The sequence below is a fragment of the Brachyhypopomus gauderio genome, chromosome 10 (assembly GCF_052324685.1).
Source record: "Brachyhypopomus gauderio isolate BG-103 chromosome 10, BGAUD_0.2, whole genome shotgun sequence".
Classification (NCBI taxonomy): Eukaryota; Metazoa; Chordata; class Actinopteri; order Gymnotiformes; family Hypopomidae; genus Brachyhypopomus; species Brachyhypopomus gauderio.
The window spans coordinates 24,563,387-24,579,734 of NC_135220.1; the positions used below are offsets into that span (position 1 = coordinate 24,563,387).

The 16,348-nt window shown below is 42.1% G+C and overlaps 3 protein-coding genes across 6 annotated transcripts; 1 reads left to right on the top strand and 2 right to left on the bottom strand.

The window, feature by feature from the left end:
* Window positions 1–1,423: 1,423 nt before the first annotated feature.
* polm (polymerase (DNA directed), mu) lies at window positions 1,424–6,724 on the bottom strand. 4 transcript variants are annotated; one of them, XM_077020658.1, is made up of 12 exons: window positions 6,629–6,724; window positions 5,713–5,790; window positions 5,427–5,616; window positions 5,201–5,299; window positions 4,856–5,026; window positions 4,676–4,747; window positions 4,458–4,578; window positions 4,174–4,342; window positions 3,989–4,091; window positions 3,554–3,823; window positions 2,942–3,025; window positions 1,424–2,433 (listed from the first exon to the last, which is right to left on the bottom strand). In XM_077020658.1, exons 2-12 carry the CDS (start codon window positions 5,784–5,786, stop codon window positions 2,347–2,349), a joined length of 1,440 nt encoding a protein of 479 aa, XP_076876773.1. In that variant the 5' UTR covers window positions 5,787–5,790; window positions 6,629–6,724; the 3' UTR covers window positions 1,424–2,346. The 4 variants fall into 4 exon arrangements, with proteins under 4 accessions (XP_076876773.1, XP_076876771.1, XP_076876770.1 ...); XM_077020656.1 differs by lacking the exon at window positions 6,629–6,724 and having other exon boundaries at window positions 1,424–2,430; window positions 5,713–6,616; XM_077020655.1 differs by lacking the exon at window positions 6,629–6,724 and having other exon boundaries at window positions 5,713–6,614.
* Window positions 6,725–6,752: 28 nt separating this feature from the next.
* On the top strand, window positions 6,753–13,524 carry gnsb (glucosamine (N-acetyl)-6-sulfatase (Sanfilippo disease IIID), b). Its single transcript, XM_077020654.1, has 13 exons — window positions 6,753–7,069; window positions 7,460–7,519; window positions 7,654–7,857; window positions 8,162–8,227; window positions 8,827–8,925; window positions 9,790–9,957; window positions 10,056–10,138; window positions 10,224–10,342; window positions 10,422–10,525; window positions 10,619–10,720; window positions 11,752–11,859; window positions 11,965–12,072; window positions 12,205–13,524. The coding sequence occupies exons 1-13, from the start codon at window positions 6,890–6,892 to the stop codon at window positions 12,352–12,354; spliced, it is 1,551 nt and encodes a 516-aa protein (XP_076876769.1). The 5' UTR covers window positions 6,753–6,889; the 3' UTR covers window positions 12,355–13,524.
* Window positions 13,172–16,038, bottom strand: mrps24 (mitochondrial ribosomal protein S24). Its single transcript, XM_077020659.1, has 4 exons — window positions 15,927–16,038; window positions 15,602–15,682; window positions 15,221–15,332; window positions 13,172–15,056 (listed from the first exon to the last, which is right to left on the bottom strand). Exons 1-4 carry the CDS (start codon window positions 15,957–15,959, stop codon window positions 14,773–14,775), a joined length of 510 nt encoding a protein of 169 aa, XP_076876774.1. The 5' UTR covers window positions 15,960–16,038; the 3' UTR covers window positions 13,172–14,772.
* Between the last annotated feature and the right edge of the window lie 310 nt (window positions 16,039–16,348).

The following is a 16,348-nucleotide window of genomic DNA, read 5'->3' on the forward strand; positions in this document are numbered from 1 at the left end:
CACATTTTATTTGTGTAAATCTTATGACTTTTTCAGTAACTGCCAGCAGTCTTTATTTGCAATGAAAGTGTCACTCAAGCAGACTCCCTCCCTCTAGTTCAGGCTTGAGAGCCCCGTACAGACGACGGTCTCTGAGGGAGAATGACCTCCAGCCGTGAGCGCCTTTGATCGCCCCCCACTGATCCCCTTTCATCTTTAATGGGTGCTGTTTGCTGCTCTGTTAGGGCTGCAAACGCGTCGTCCCAGTCCCGCCCCCCTTCGGAGCTCATCCCACAGTGGGGAGGCAAAAACCAGAACCAAACGGAGCAGGATTTCATCTCAGCCAGGTGATCGTCATCTTTCACACAGGACGAGAAAACATGCTCACGGTGTTGCGGGTTACGGGAGAGCCGCCAGGGTGCCGACTTGCATGAGCAGTTGTGATCACATGCACGTTAGTGCATTTAGTGAATATGTTATTACTTTATAGTCCTACATTAAATATTTACATTAATACATTAATTACATCGTTTTTGAGTATTGTACATTTGCATAAAGTTTTCCTGTGTTGAAAGTTTAGGTGGATTTTGCAATGCACTTATTTTGCATTTTGGGGGGAGATTAGAATAACTTTTGGATATTCTCTCATTGGAAACCTTCCCAAATAACACATCCATTCATCTTATAATGACATCATTTTGACTACAATGCCCCCATTAACCCTCCCCAAGGGATTGTAATCAGTGACAACTTCAAAGAGGGGATCTGGGGTAGCGGTGAAACTGGTCTTATTTGAAGAGCAAGCTCTGGTCCTGTGATAACAGTGTAGGTAGGGGGTGGGGGTACTGGCCATCTACATCAGCTGGAATCCACTCAGAAGCCCCGCCCCCCCCAGACGACAACCCCAAGCATGACTCCGAAGGGCGGCCGCCGTCTACCGTCTGTCCCTGAAACATGGAGACACTCTCGGTTCCTATTCACGAGACTGCTGCTTTCACACGTATGGCCCAGGAAACAGAAGAGGTGAGTGTCGACATGGGATTAGGCCCCATTGAGCATAGCCGATCCCCCCCTGCCCCCCCCACACCTTCTCACGGGGCCACGCTCGAAACCCCCGCCAAGGGGTGGGCGCCACGGACCCGAAACACACCCCCATGTTTGTGAATGGGATTTTAGATCATGGCCAATATAGTTTCAAAAGAGTGTTGCAATGGTCTCTGCGGCCAGAGGGTGCGACGTTTTAGGTTTTCCTTTTCCTGTTAAAGTGTGGTATAAAGAGAGGTATGAGGTGTGACTTTGGCCTTTGAAGAACAAAGGACATTTGGAGGTCAGTTATTGGTGTTTGGAAAAGGTGGTTGGAAGTTTATGTTGAGTTCATCCTGAAGCATTAGTACATACAAATATCCTAACATGTAAATATGTAAACACCACAGGAAAAACAAAGTAACTAAAATAGTTTATTGGGGTTTACCGTATCTATGATAATATATTTTAATGAGATATGAGGTATTTTAAAGAGTTGCAAAACAGAAACAGCATGCTGTGATGCTTCAGTGGTGACAAAATTGTGGAGGAAAAAGCCAGTATGAAAAAAAAAACAATCTCAATATAAAATGATAGGGCATGAAATAATTAAAATATATTTGGTTTGCATTTCATATGTAGTACAAAACCATACATAAACATCAGCACACGTTACTGTTTTCCTCAGTGCTGGCGTAATGATACCCACCTTCAGTGAGGTGGCAGAGGTGAACAGATGTGCGCACAGACACTAGAAGGGGTTATAGGGCTAATAGTGAGTCATAGGAAATGGCAGTTGGAAAAAGTAGGCCAAAACAAACCAGGTGCACATGCAAGTATGAGGAGACATGTATGATTTAACTGTGACGGCATCCTGCACAACCCACAGGTAGAAAATGAACCATGCACAGAGTTCATTCAAAGCATTCATCTCTCTCTAGTGTTCACCATATCCATCTGACCCACCCTTGTCTACAATTAAAGAATTTGGAGTTTGTTTTTGACAAGGCACACAGAAACAGAGAGAGGATTGAATAGTTAATTTTCATTCCTTTAGGCATCAGTTAAACTCAGCTGTTCTGTGTGGCAAATTTTTAGCGGTGTGACAGAAGAAATGATCAGTTATTACAACTGTGTTGAAGCATTCACAACATCAAACGAATAAGAAACTCTGAGAAATGCAGTCGCAGAATACTGCCTATTTCTAAGTCACCTGTATGAAGGCACAGGCTCGGTTCTCAGATCAAGATTAGACTGAAGGCAGAGCCGTTGAGACCCTTTATCTGGTGAGAGTAGCCTGACCCCTGGCCGTGTGGTCAGTCTGCTGAGGTAGTGAGGAGGGCCTCAGGCATTCCTCTCGCCCGGGGCAATGTACTCCAGGCCCAGGTGTGCGAAGATCTCCTCCTCCGAGCTCGCCGGAAGGTAGCACTGCTGTCGAGAACACCAGAGAGGAAGGCAGACAAATAGGGTTTGAGAAATCGACAAATGGTACAAACAAGCATCGGGCAAGATGTCGTCAGAGCAGCGAGACCGTTGCCATCCCTACCCTCCTAACTGCTGCCTGGTAACCACACGGGTTTGGACTGTAAACGCTTGAGGATCATGGGGCAAACAGTTAATACAAGGCAGGTAAATAATAAAAACAAGAATACCTTCCCAAGAAGTTGTCCACCTCTACAAATGTGTCATTGCACAAAATGTGTCATTGTTTGTGCAATTTGAGCACAGGAATGGTTCTTTATTCATACAGATTAAGGCTCGTCTTGGAATTAATTGCAGAATTTTTTTGTCTGGAAAAGTGTCGTGAGCAGTGAAGGGTGCGGTTTTAAAGCATGCGCAACTGTGGACCCGTGCCACCAGGATAAACTGCTCGGTACAGGCCCGGCACGAGTTCAGCACAGGCTCCGTACAGGCTCGGCAGAGGCGTTCCTTCACTCACCCGTTTGCTGTCGTAAATGGTGTGGCTGCTTAAGGACACGCCCCTCTCCTGCCCCGCCCAACGCCTCAGCTCCCTCTCAAACAGCTGCAAGGAAAAGTCTGTTTAGAGGGATCCCTAAAAGGTACACTGCACCCTACACCCTACCGCTAACATTGCTAGCACTGAGACCAAGGGGTGGGTCTATGCAAATGGCCTCGTGCACACAGTTCACTAGTTTTTTGCTTTTCATTTCTAGCTCTTAAGAACTTATATACTGGAACCAAAATATGATACTTGGACCATTCAGTAATGGACCATTCAGCATTGCCCATTACACTGACTGTGTATAATGTGATGAATAACTAATTACTCAGTACAGTACAGATATTGTTTTTCATTTGCAGTATTTGGGAGGTTCTCTTTCCCAGAGCAACTGTCATATTTATCAGTAATACAGGACATGAGATCCCTCATGAGTCAAATCTTGGCCTCGGTTGTTGCTAACACTTTGCTGTGCTAGGTCAGCTACAGGAACACATGATGTGTGTGTGTGTGTGTGTGTGTGTGTGTGTGTGTGTGTGTGTGTGTGTGTGTGTGTGTGTGTGTGTTTTCCTGTTCCTGTAATGCCCTCACCTTGGATCCAGTCCAGCCAAGTGTGGCATAAGCAAATTGGCTGTAGGGGCTGACCACGAGGTCCACTCTAACTGCCCTCCAGCACTCTTCCGCCCTCTGCTCCATCACCCCACCAGCACCTGCCGGGAGCACTGAGCCTTCTCTGGTCTGCTGGAGTTTGAATATGGAGAAGCACCTCTCAAATCGGTCCATGTTATGAGGAGGCCGCGCAGGTCCATCTTTACTCTCCAAGTAAGAGTTCCTTGTTGTTTTCTGATATAACAGCAAACCCTTGGAGATGAAACAAACGAAACATGAATATGTTAATGATTACTATGCAAATCTCAATCAACTTTAAATGTAAATATTCCATCTCAACCGGTTAGTAGTAGTTTCTAAACGTTCCAAACAGTGGCAGTTGTAAAAACTAAAATATGTATATATTAACTTGACTACCTGATCCTCCAACCAACTGACAACTTTGGGCATCAGGCCTTCTTCGGTTCCCTCTTCAGGGTGGGTGATGAGGAAGTCCACGTCGTGACCATCCTCCTTACCCCTGGGGGACAGGACCAGAGATCAGCACCATGTGAACTAGATACTGGAATGTGAATGCACAAATCTGTTTAAACCGAACAGACCTTCTGAATCCACCTGCGAGTGTAATGATGGCCCCGGGCAACACCGCATTCACCGCCCTTTCCACTATATCACTGATGGCCAAAGCTTCGTTTTTGGTGACGGGTCTGTTCAGGTCGTCGTAATATCGCACGCCTAACAAAAGCAGAGAGCTTTCCTTGTTGTTTTGGTCTGTATTAAAAATGTATATGTGTGCAATGAGAAACAAGTTGGCATGTGGCACATGTCGTGAATACAAACTGTTTTCTAAATAAAACACTGATCTGTGTTTTGTTGTAACGTGTACCTGCTTGCTGGGCACGGTTCAGGTTTTGGCCTGTGCGTAATAGGTCTGCAGGGCTCCTAAGTCCTTCCCTAAACCAGCGATCAGCACTCTTCACTCCCACCCCAAAAACACCAGTGAGTGCCTGGAAGAAGCCAGGAAAAGAAAAAGAACGTCAGAGGAATGTTAAGGAAAATTACAGGATGTGACATTACAAAACTCAAAGACTGGCCAATACGTGCCTTCATGGCTCGGAACTGCTCGGACAGTCTCGTTGACTCCACTTCCCTGGACGCTCCATCCTCCAAAATCTCCTGAAAAAGTGACAATGTTTATATCCGTCACCCATATTCTTCTCGTTCAATTGTGGGCCATATATCATCTCAAAATTAACTGGATCTCCTGCCCAAATTCCCCCTGACCTTTATAACCCTAAGTGAATGCTCTCCCAAGCAAGGGAGGTCCTTCAGGTCATCCATCTCACGCACGGCTCGAGGAAGGGCCTTCAAGACAGACGCAGACCTCCGGAACGCTATGCTCCTGCCTTCGTTCTCCATGAACTCCGCATTTTCCGCCAAGATCTCCAGAGGTTCCTGTGGGTTAGAGCATGCATAGCCACGCTGGTGATTTCACAGCATGTACCTCTTAATGTGGACAGGGCAGATTCTAAAAATATCCAAGAACACAATTAGAGAAAACTGTAGCAATCGTGGTGGTGAACAACAATCAATGAAAAGAACAAAAACATAAAACACAAAGGAACTCACGGTAAGAAATATGTTGTGGTGTTTCAGAGGACTTCTTCTTTGACAAGCATAACTCTTCACTGTAATCACAGAAACGTCTGCAGAGGGCTTTGGACTGGTCTATAAAATAGATTTACAAATCATTATTTTATTTATTATTATAAAAATCACATCATTATGTGTCAAACTTGAACTTCACAGAGTTAATATTTAAAGTCAGGCAATAGATGGGAGGAATGCCCCTCACCTTTAGTTTGTGTTTGTCTTGAACTGGTAAAGGGCACCCTGCTGCAATACTGTCAGTCAGCCAACTGATGTCCAGCAGATGGAGAGAGCTGCTGAATGATTTGTCGTCGTTTCCCACCGCCTGGTTAGTGATCCAGGTCTGGACCTCATCTCCAGTGTTGTTTTCTGAAACCACATGAGTGACGCAAGGGCTGCAAAAAGAAGTAACGTTTAGCTATTATCTTTAAATAAATATATGTTCCATTATGTTATATTTCCTATAGGACGTGATCTCCTCTAGCTCCTACCTGTAGTGTTCTTCCATCTTAAAACCTTTGCTTCTTCCAAGCTGCATAAGGAAAGATTTTCGGGACGCGCCCATTTTCCTTTCAATGATGAAAACAGCTACATCATTAAATTTACAGATTTTACTATGTTGGTCTGTAGCTTGAGGTTTTGTGATTTTCCTACGTTTCAAGGGAACCATGGTTTGTACAGCACGCTAGCTACTTAACTATGCTCCCTCCCTAATATACTTGGCTTAAAGAACATAGTATAGTCGATATGAAAAAGACATTGCTTCCACTAAAAATAAGAATCCCCAGACTGCTAGCCAAGTATAGCCTCAGAATATTCTTCACTCCACCTGAGAGGCTTTAACGTTCCCGTGTTTACAAGCGTGTGCAGCAACGAAAATAGTTCCGACGGAAGTAAAGCAAGCACAACGTTTCCATAGCCAGGATGACAGGCTAAACTGGCCACTTGTTTATTTACTGTTTTTTTTTACACTGAATATTTAGTAAAGTTGTAGCGAATCTCTACAGGATTAACGTTATTGAAGTAACATTAAGTTTCGCAAATCACACATGTTGCTGGTGTAATTCACACTGGTCTGACGGCAATATTGCGATATGTAATTAGCTAACTAACTAGTTTGTCATTAATAGCTTTGATATCTGAATAATGCTGTTGAAATGTTATCTAGCCAGCCGACTAGCACCAGCAAATTGCTCAAAAGTTACAGACTTTGTTGTAGTTACAAGCCTAGCTAGATAATGTTAGGTACACGGTGGTTTCATATCCTTTTACACTGTAAAATACAGTTGACATTATCTTATTGACTATTCGTTCAGCCGTGGTAGTCTTGCCACTATCTGATTCACCGTTTTTTTTATTTTCTGTTCCATATTTCTCGTGATATTACATCAGACTTGCCACACTCACGTTAATTAGACATGTAAAAAAAACCTGGAAACGTAATTGTTTTATTGTCCAAAGTTTCTGTTCATTTGAACAGTAACGCTCGTAGAAAGGTTAAAAGTCCCTCTTCAACAGCAGAGAAGTCATATGACCACAGAATTGCACTTCCTCAATCCTCGCTAGACCATCCCACCGTAACAGCAGTCTAATGTCAGCATTAGGTACAATGCCATTTTAAAAAAGGTTTATCTGGGTAGACTAAGTAGCTACCAGCGTGAATCTCTCATGGCAAGTTCTAAGCCAGGGTCCGGTATCAGGAACCCTCACAGAAAAGCGAGCGAGGGTGCAAACGCACTGGTGTTTCTCACGCTGCTCACCTGCACACTCAGGTGTTCAGAAGGCACCAAAGCCAGCAACATCGTTCTAATTGTTGCCGACGACCTGGACGTTGAGCTCGGGGGAATGGTGAGTGTAAAAAAACAACATGAAGCAGGAAACAAAGGTTTTTAGCGGAAGTTCAATAGTTTTTAAATGTAATGTAACGCCGTCAATTTGGATACCGGTGAAGTCACAGCGTTATCTCTTCCTTGATTAAGTGTGAGGCGCTTGACGAAGTGTCATTATTTTGATGCAGGACCCATCTTACTGTTGTCTTGAAACTGCATGTTGGTCTCTGTACAGCTTCAGTTAAACAGCGCATCTTCTCAATTTATAGTGTTTTAAATTTGAAGAATTTGGCTTTGTAACTTATCTAAATAAACATGTTAAAGCCCAAGAATGTATGATTAACAAACAACCATGTCATGAAAATTGTGTATGATCATGGCCTATGCTGGTTTTCATGGTTCTCTACAGACACCTATGAAAAAGACTACAACCCTCATTGGTAATGCTGGTGTCACTTTTTCTAATGCGGTAGGTGAAACCATTAAGTCAGTTTCGTTGCTAATACTAGTTCCTCCTATAGCCAGAAAATCCATAGCCTCTGAATATCTGATTTTTGCTACTTTGTCTCATGGGTCTGAATCATTGTCATCTGGGGTGTCCAGTACACAGTGACGCCCCTGTGCTGCCCCAGTCGGAGCAGCATCCTGTCCGGTAGATATCCACACAATCACATGGTCCACAACAACTCCTTGTCGGGCAACTGTAGCAGCAGTGACTGGCAAAAAGGACCAGAGAGCCAAGCCTTCCCTGTCTACCTCAGCAAGCAGCATTATCAGACCTTCTATGGGGGGAAGTACTTGAATCAGGTCAGTATCCTACCCCCATCTCCCACCCCTTCTATGTTTGAGAGACTTTGGGGTGGTCATTTTGAATTGTGCACACTGCAGCATAAGATGCCTTCTACCAGATTTCCAGGTGTTTGCTAACTTGTAAGGGACTTTCGGTTCTTAACTGACTACACATCATTACACGTCTGCCTCTTTCTGATGCAGTTGCAAGTGAGCTAATGAGTTACAAAAGTTTCATTTGTTAGTGTGTTAAGATCTGGTTTGCTTCTGATCATCAGGCGTCCAGTGGGGCCGTGTATAATCCTTTCTGCTGTCTTTGCAGTACGGAGTGAATGAGGCAGGAGGCGTTGGCCATGTTCCTCCAGGCTGGGACCAGTGGCATGCACTGGTGGGTCATGTGTTTGGTCATCACCCTCACACTGCTTCATGTTGCTTAACTATAAACAGCACTTTCCATGTCAGCCTGTAGCTTCTGTAATCTCCATTGTGGACTTATAAACTGTAAAATTATATGACCCCCAGGAGTTTCATCAACTTTTAGATGAGGTTCTTCTAAAATAACCTCAGGGTCTTTTATCGCATGTGACCTAGCGGTGTCTTGCAGGGGTTTTCCAGGAATTAATTAAATGGAGTTATGTAATACTGAAGTTTGGGAGGAAGACTGTACCGGAACATTTTCCCTCCTACTTAAAGTACTCCTGTCCAACCTGTACTCTGTGATATCACACAACCTCCATGTCTACTTTGCTGACACCTTTAATCGCACGTCTTGTTGCTGGTTCTTTAGATAATGGCGATAGCCCTCCTGAACTCCAGCTCATGTTCTCAGAGATGATCTCAGCCTTCTTCAGTTTGACCTTGCTTCCTTAAACTATTATCTTCACAAAGTATTAGCTGAAGTACAAAATGACTTCAGGGGGAGAAATGGTTTTGAAGTTGTTATAAACTTCCTAAAGTGCTAAACCTCTGTCTAATGTGTTTCTGTAGGTGGGGAACTCCAAGTACTACAATTATACACTCTCCGTCAATGGAAAAGCAGAGATTCATGGGGACAACTATGAAAAGGACTACCTCACAGACCTTATTGTAAGCTCCTGATAATGAATCAATGAGGAGTAAAGCATACAAGCTGATTGGCTGTCTGCAAGGCAGAGCAGCAGAGTTAAGGGTTTAGGGTCTTCCTTTTAAGTGCCTGCAGGTGTTTAACACTGGAGTGTGACCATTAAGGAAGTGGTTTCAGACTTCATGTCCATTGATCTGGCGTATGCAGTGGTGTATGTTCATTTTCTCAGTATTCAGGTTCATATTGGTGAGTGTTGTTTTTTTGGAATGTTGATATTCAGGTGAGCTAAACTTCCTGGTACATTGGAAACCGTATGAAAGCTGACAGGATCTTGTCTTGTATGAAACTTTGCTTGTTTCAAACAAGACAAAACTTGACTATCTGCTTCTCCATGACCTTTGCAACATATTTTTATTGTCAAAATCATGAAATTAGGTGTATTAAAATATGTAAAGACTACCACTTCAACTTTCTGAAGGAATCTCTTTCATCTTAGCTGTCAGCCCACTCATGTTTATCCAGGGTCACTGTCTAAGGCCATATTTTTCATGCATTACAATATAAAGCCTGTAACATGGACAAAATAAACTGCCAAACTACCCTCTCAACAGTCCAGAAGAAAGAGACTTTTCTAGACTCATTCCCCAGAGTTGTGACTTTACTAGACTCGTCCCTCATGTTACTCATGTAAACGGCACAATGCAGTGGTTGACCATCAAATGCAAATGCAAAATGCACTGCACTGCAGATTCTTGAATGCAAGCAGCTGCTTGGAACATATCGGTAGCAAGCTCACATTTTCTTTGGAATTTGATTAGAAATATTTTTGTTAGTGTTTTTAATACCACCCTTTGATTTCACCCTCTACCTCATGCCGACGGTCCCAGCTGAACCGGTCACTGACGTTCCTGGAGGACCGAAGTCCCTTGCATCCCTTTTTCATCATGCTGTGTCCACCAGCCCCTCACTCTCCCTGGACCGCCGCTCCTCAGTATCAGAAGAGTTTTGACGATGTCAAAGCCCCACGCGACGGCAGCTTCAACAAACCCGGCAAGGTGGCCCACCTGCTCTAGGCCCGCCGATATCAAAGTCGCCCGCTAGCCGAGCGCCAAGGTCAACATCGGTCTCATTGTCTTGTTTTTCTTTGTTTCAGGATAAGCATTGGTTGCTACGGCAGCCCGTGAACCCAATGCTCAACAGCTCCATCGAGTACCTTGATAACGCTTTTCGCAAGAGGTACGCAGACCGCGGCGAGCCATCCACCCTCCCCGCTCTCCTGTCATGCACATTGTTCTCACTGTGTGCCCTTGTTTGCTTTCAGGTGGCAGACCCTACTCTCTGTGGACGACATGGTGGAGAAACTGGTAAACAAACTGGAAGCCATTCAAGAATTAAACAACACCTTCATTTTCTTCACGTCCGACAATGGATACCATACAGGTAGGCTCAACGTTCTGCATTCCTTTTAACGGGACCTTTACAGGTAGGGTTGCATTATTGTGTCATTCCTGTGCTCTAGGTCAGTTCTCACTCCCCACTGACAAGCGGCAGCTGTACGAATTTGACATCCGCGTACCGCTTTTAGTTCGAGGACCCGGAATTAAGCCCAAACAGATTCTGCAGGTCAGCCCCAGCTGGTGCTCCATGGACACACGCTCATCCGCATGTGTGTGTGTGTATGGGGGGGGCAGTGACCTTTGTTTTCATGTCTTCCAGGACCCAGTGGTGACTATCGACTTGCCATTAACAATTCTTGACATTGCTGGAGTTAATATCTCTGCCTTGAATATGGATGGACAATCATTTCTCCCCCAGCTTGTGAGTAGACAGGTTGTACTTTACAGTTTCCTTACAGCACAGTGAGTTCTGATTTGTATTTGGGACGTAATGACGAGCTTGAGGGTAAAGTGAAGAATGTCAGCTTTATTTAAAATGTTCATTCATATGCATCATGTGAAATGGGTGCTCCTTCTTAAATCGCTTGGACAAACTAATATTACATATGGAAATATAGTATAATTCTTTGTAGGTGATGCAGCAGCTACCACAGATAAAGAGCTTTACCCATCATCCGTGCGCCGAGGACATTTTCACACACTTTTTTGTTTCTGATCCTCCACTTTCATTTTGTGTCATGCTTGTTTAAGTGTGATACCTTAGTTTGATCAGTCAAGAAATTTCCACTTCTTAGCTGTGAGAAATATGTTTCAAGCCCCTTGCAGACTGATGTGTGGTTTATTTAGGTGTGAAGGCCCTTTCCTGACTCACTTGGCTTGCACAGCTGATATCACTGACAAACTAGAATTAATACTGGTGCACTACAGCGGTGGCAAATCACAAGTCAAAGTCACAATGCTTTCTCCTACGTGGTTCATAGATGAAGTGCTTTACATCACTGCCAGTAAAGGTTTACCACCACTTAAAAAAATAAGTGCTTGTAGAATGTTCTGGAATCTTCAGACCTCAATTTTGTGCTTTGATCGGTGATGTCCACTCTGTGTATTTCTCCACTTTGCCTCATCTGTCACTTAAGAGTTTCCTTTCACAACTGATATTACTCCTCATGAGCCTTTTTATATAGGAGATATAGTTTCTGAATGCTTGTGGCTGATGTGGTTAAGTTCAGGTTCACTAGAAGCTCCAGTCAGTTTTGGTTTTTACAATACATTGGTAGCACAGGTGCAGGGAAAAAAAAAAGTCCAAAGAGAAACATGTTAAAACAAGTTAAATACAGTTTCTGGTTTGGTTTAGGCAGCTGAGTGTTCTGGATGCTGTAATAGACCATTACAGGCATTTTATAGTTCCTCAGAACAAGCGCACATGTAATCACGCTGTCATTCTCCACATAGACTCTATCGCATGGCGCTTCATCTCGCTCTTACTTCCTGGTGGAGTACACCGGTGAGGGCAACGTGCTTGAAGACCCGTACTGTCCCAAACTTGGCCCGGGGCTGGCTGTATGTGTATTTTCACCTTTTGCCATTCAACCCGAAGTTGATTTCACAAACACACATGAATCGGCACTGTGTTCAGTCTTGCCTTTTTCGCCTCTGGTCCCTTAGAACTGTTTTCCAGACTGCGTTTGTGAGGATGCCTTCAACAATACGTACGCCTGTGTTAGAACTCTCAAGGGGAACAATTTGCAGTACTGTGAATTTGCCGACAACCAGGTACGTCCTCTTTCCCTTTTAACACATCAATCTGCACTTCTCTCCAATAGAAGGTACAGGTTGGTCTGTCTCCGCCCACGATCGACGATTGGTCATAATAGCATTCCCCCCCCCTTCCCAATCTCTGACCAGTCATTCGTGGAGGTGTACAACATGACTGCTGATCCGCACCAGCTGGAGAACATTGTGAAGAAGGTGGATCCGGCTCTGCTACAGGCCATGAACCAGAGACTCATCAAGCTGCAGTCATGTCAGGGCAAGAGTTGCCAAGACATCAAATAATGATCATAAACCTCATTCTGCTTCAAACCAAAGTATGACGCTCTGTCATTCAAAGCCAACTTAAGTATGCATCCCCCAATGTCGTGATCAGAATATTTCATTGGCTAAATGTCACTTTTATGATTATTAACATAAACTTGCCATTATGTGTTTATACACAACCTTTGCTGCTACATGTTTTGAATTAGATTTACTTGAGTTTAGAAAAACTTGGCCTTCATTTATTACTTATGTGATGATTGAACTTAATTGCTGCATATCATAATTTTTTAAGCAATTATCATTTTCAAAAATAGTTACAGATATCTTTCAAGTTATATCATGTCATTATAAATAATAAAACTATATAGATGCATAATGAGATTATCCTACAAAAGTTTTAATATTAAGGTTTATTAAAATGTAGAAAAGACTGTAGCTAGTCTAGTGCATACACTGGACAATACATAAATTCGTCCTTATCTGATCATTTCTAAATTCATACGCCCATAGTTTACCACTTTAAAAATTCACCTACAGGTTTTGAAGAAAATGTGATCAGATCATCTTGACCAACACCTCCATGAAACTCCCCATTCTGATCTGATGAGGTTGTGTACAAAAAATTTAAAATGACTCCCTCAAATGTGAATGTGTCCATAGTATGAGGATGTCTGTGCAGTATTGCGTCTCGGGCACTTCGGCTCTGGGTTTGTTTGTTTGGTTTTTAGAGTAGTTGGAGATCCAGCATGAGGGCAAATCAAATGGCTATAAAGACCCCCTATTTGCATTCACCCTGGTTTTGCCTTTACAAAGTGCAAAATTGTTTTTGAGCACCTTTACACGCAATGGAACATCATGACTACATTTTGCCTGTTCACTTGAAATGTGAATCGGTTGAGAGCCTTAAATTTTTATATTCTGTGTGTGTTAATTATGGGTACAAACTCCTGGTTGTTCTTTGTTGTCTTTAACCTTAAATGTGCACCTCCATTGTGTGTGTGATCTATTACAGGTCTTTGAGGAGGTCCGTCTGTGCCATTACAACACTGTCCTTTTTGTTTTCTTGTTTAAAACTTAATTTCATTTTGTGAAATGAATGTTGGATGTGTAAGGGAAGCTGTTGGATTCATCCAGTGTTTCATGATGGGATTCTGTGCCTTGGCTTCTGCATTAAAATAGTTTTTGTGCCTTTGTGTAACAGAAGCATCTTTTTTTCAAATAATGGATCTGCTTATGTCCTGCATAATCACTACTTCCAGTTTAGTCCTGTTTCTTTCAAGAATACCAAAAACACACACATGACAATTCTTAAGAGAAATCTCATCACGTGTGAAATGGAGGGTCTTTTTTGCTTTGGCTGGTGAAGACAATAACATGCATTAGAACAACTGTAGTTTTAAAGACATTATTTTCTGATTCAAACCTTTAGCTGTTTTTTAACCACCGAAACAATAGTACATAGTGTAACTCAGGACTTGAAAGGAGACCAAAAGGTAAAAAAACCATTTGTGCCAAATAGGTTTAGTTAATTATTTATTTAATCATGTTTATATTAAGAACACTGCAAATTTAAAAAGTGTGTTTATCATGTTATTGTTTTTCATGTTTGACCCTTTTCATCTGCTGAAATGAGTTCCTTTCCTGCACTATGCAAGGCATTGATATTGTTGAACTCTCTTATGTTGAATATTAATGTGAAATATGCTACATTTTTGTATGTTATGTCATTTGCTCTGAGGAAGACTTTCTGCTCAGCTCCTTATGGAATGTGTGTTTCAGAATGCAACTTTTGTTCTAATGTGTGATGTTTCGCTTGTACTAGATTACATGATTACCTCCTGCAGCAATAAAAGTCACTCTAACAGCAAACCTGTTGCCTTACTATTTAAGTCATAAAACAACTGTTACAGTTCTGCAGATATCAGACTGTTTGCATCAGTTACTTGTCACACAATAAATAGGAAATTGTGTTCAAAGATCTGCATGGTTTTGTTCTTCTCTCACATTCTTTGATGTGGAGCTGAAATCCAACCACCACTAAACAAGACACAAGATTGAAACATCAAGGTTGAAGAAATATTTGAAGGGTTTATGAACTTGTGAGATGAGTGACTCTTGCACTTTGTTCCACCTTAACTCCAGCAGGATGGAGGTGGGGTACTGTTATGGGCTGGTAATATTGAGTTGGCTGAACTTGCCTAATTGTGCAGTGTGCTTTCTCTCCTTTTTTTTATCCTCCCTCCTGAGTTTGTGATGCAAATGTAGGTACAAGTGACTTGCTATAAAAATCTAACAATTAAAGATCCAGATGTTCATATTGCGTTATTTTCTGTATTATGGAATAAGACTATCACAAGTAAATAACATTCAGAAATATACCCAATGAAATATTAGTATTGGCCAGTCTAACTGTTTCTTGTTTACCAAAGGAAGCCCTTACAGATACTTATAGATAGCTTTGTCCTCTAGCATCTGAATTTCCATCTTTACAGGACACTTGTAGAAGTGTGAGAGTAATTCCTCAGCATATCCGATAAGAAAATAGAATTTTTGTGGCTGCATTTTCTGTAGCATTAAAGCACAAATAATCAGTATGTTGCCTCTGCGCTTTATGACCAGTTCGTTAGCTAGACACCCATGAAAAGTGCCGTATATGAAGCGCCTGATGAAGACGTCTTCGACAACTCGATCTGCAGCTCCATCTTCTCCTTGGAGATTGCCTTAGGGAAGACAAGAAGTTCAAATCCATTGGTAAACAGAATTTTTGCAATAAGTTATTAACATATTTCAAAAACAGAATATATTGCCCTATATATTATCTTATATCAGTACATGTTTTTCTCTGAGAGCTAATATTTAAAATGTATTTTGATGTTAAACTTACTTGTGTGTTGTGAAAGCCATCCTTTTTTATGAGCTATGTGGTGGGGGTGCAGAGCCTGCTCATAAGTCACCGGTTTATCGCCTTTGCCCACACGAATACGAGCCGCATAGTTCTGGAGAAACATAGCACCAGGCCGTTGTATGTAAATGTCAAAACAAGCAAAAAAATTGAGCATTCACCGACATCTTTTCTTTTAACCCAGCAGTGCAATTACTCTTAAACCTATAGTCAAATAATTAACATTTTATGCTTCGTATGTATACATTTCGAAATTAAACTTAGCCACACTGACAACTGGAAGGTATTTTGTTTGTGAATTTTGGATGCCAGTGAGGTAATAAAGTAAAAGTATTAGTGTTATTCAATCATACATAACTTTACCTTATAACACATTGCAGTGGAGTGTATGCTCCTCGCTGCAGCGTTCATGCATGCAGCAGAGCTCACCTGCCAACGCGCAATCTATATAAATATATAGATATAAATATATGAAACTTAATTATACTTATTACACGTCTTAGTTACTCTACAAGATAACACTAACTGCGTGTTGACCACAAGCTAAGGCTTACAGCATGTCATGTCAGTGCTATATTAAAATGACAAAATTATTAAAAACATTAACAACAGCCACCTCAGAAATAAAACGGTTATACATAATGTAGCTACTATAAATGAACAGAGTATTCAAGCAAAACATGCATACCGATAATAATTTGTTAGTCAAGGACGCTGCCATTTTAGTTACGCATACGGTACGCGAACTCGCTGGTTTTGAACTGGCATGATTGACAAACTCATTATTGCCATCTGCTGGACAGACGTTTTGTGGAGTAGTGATGGCAAAAGTGGGGCTTTTGGGAGATCGAATCAAATGAACCAATTGATTCGGAAAATGATTCGATCTTGTGAAACGTTCGAATCATCACACGCCACAGTGACATTTAGTGGGCAACCAGGGCCTAAATCCACAACTTTATAACAGAAACAGAAGTAATGTGTTTTTTAATGAAAATTGACATGAAATATTTCCCCAAAGCATATCCAAGAGTGTAGATCAGTTATTTTTCTTTGAATTTCCTAATTGCTCATTGCTGTCATTACAAAAACTGGCAATGCAAACAGAAA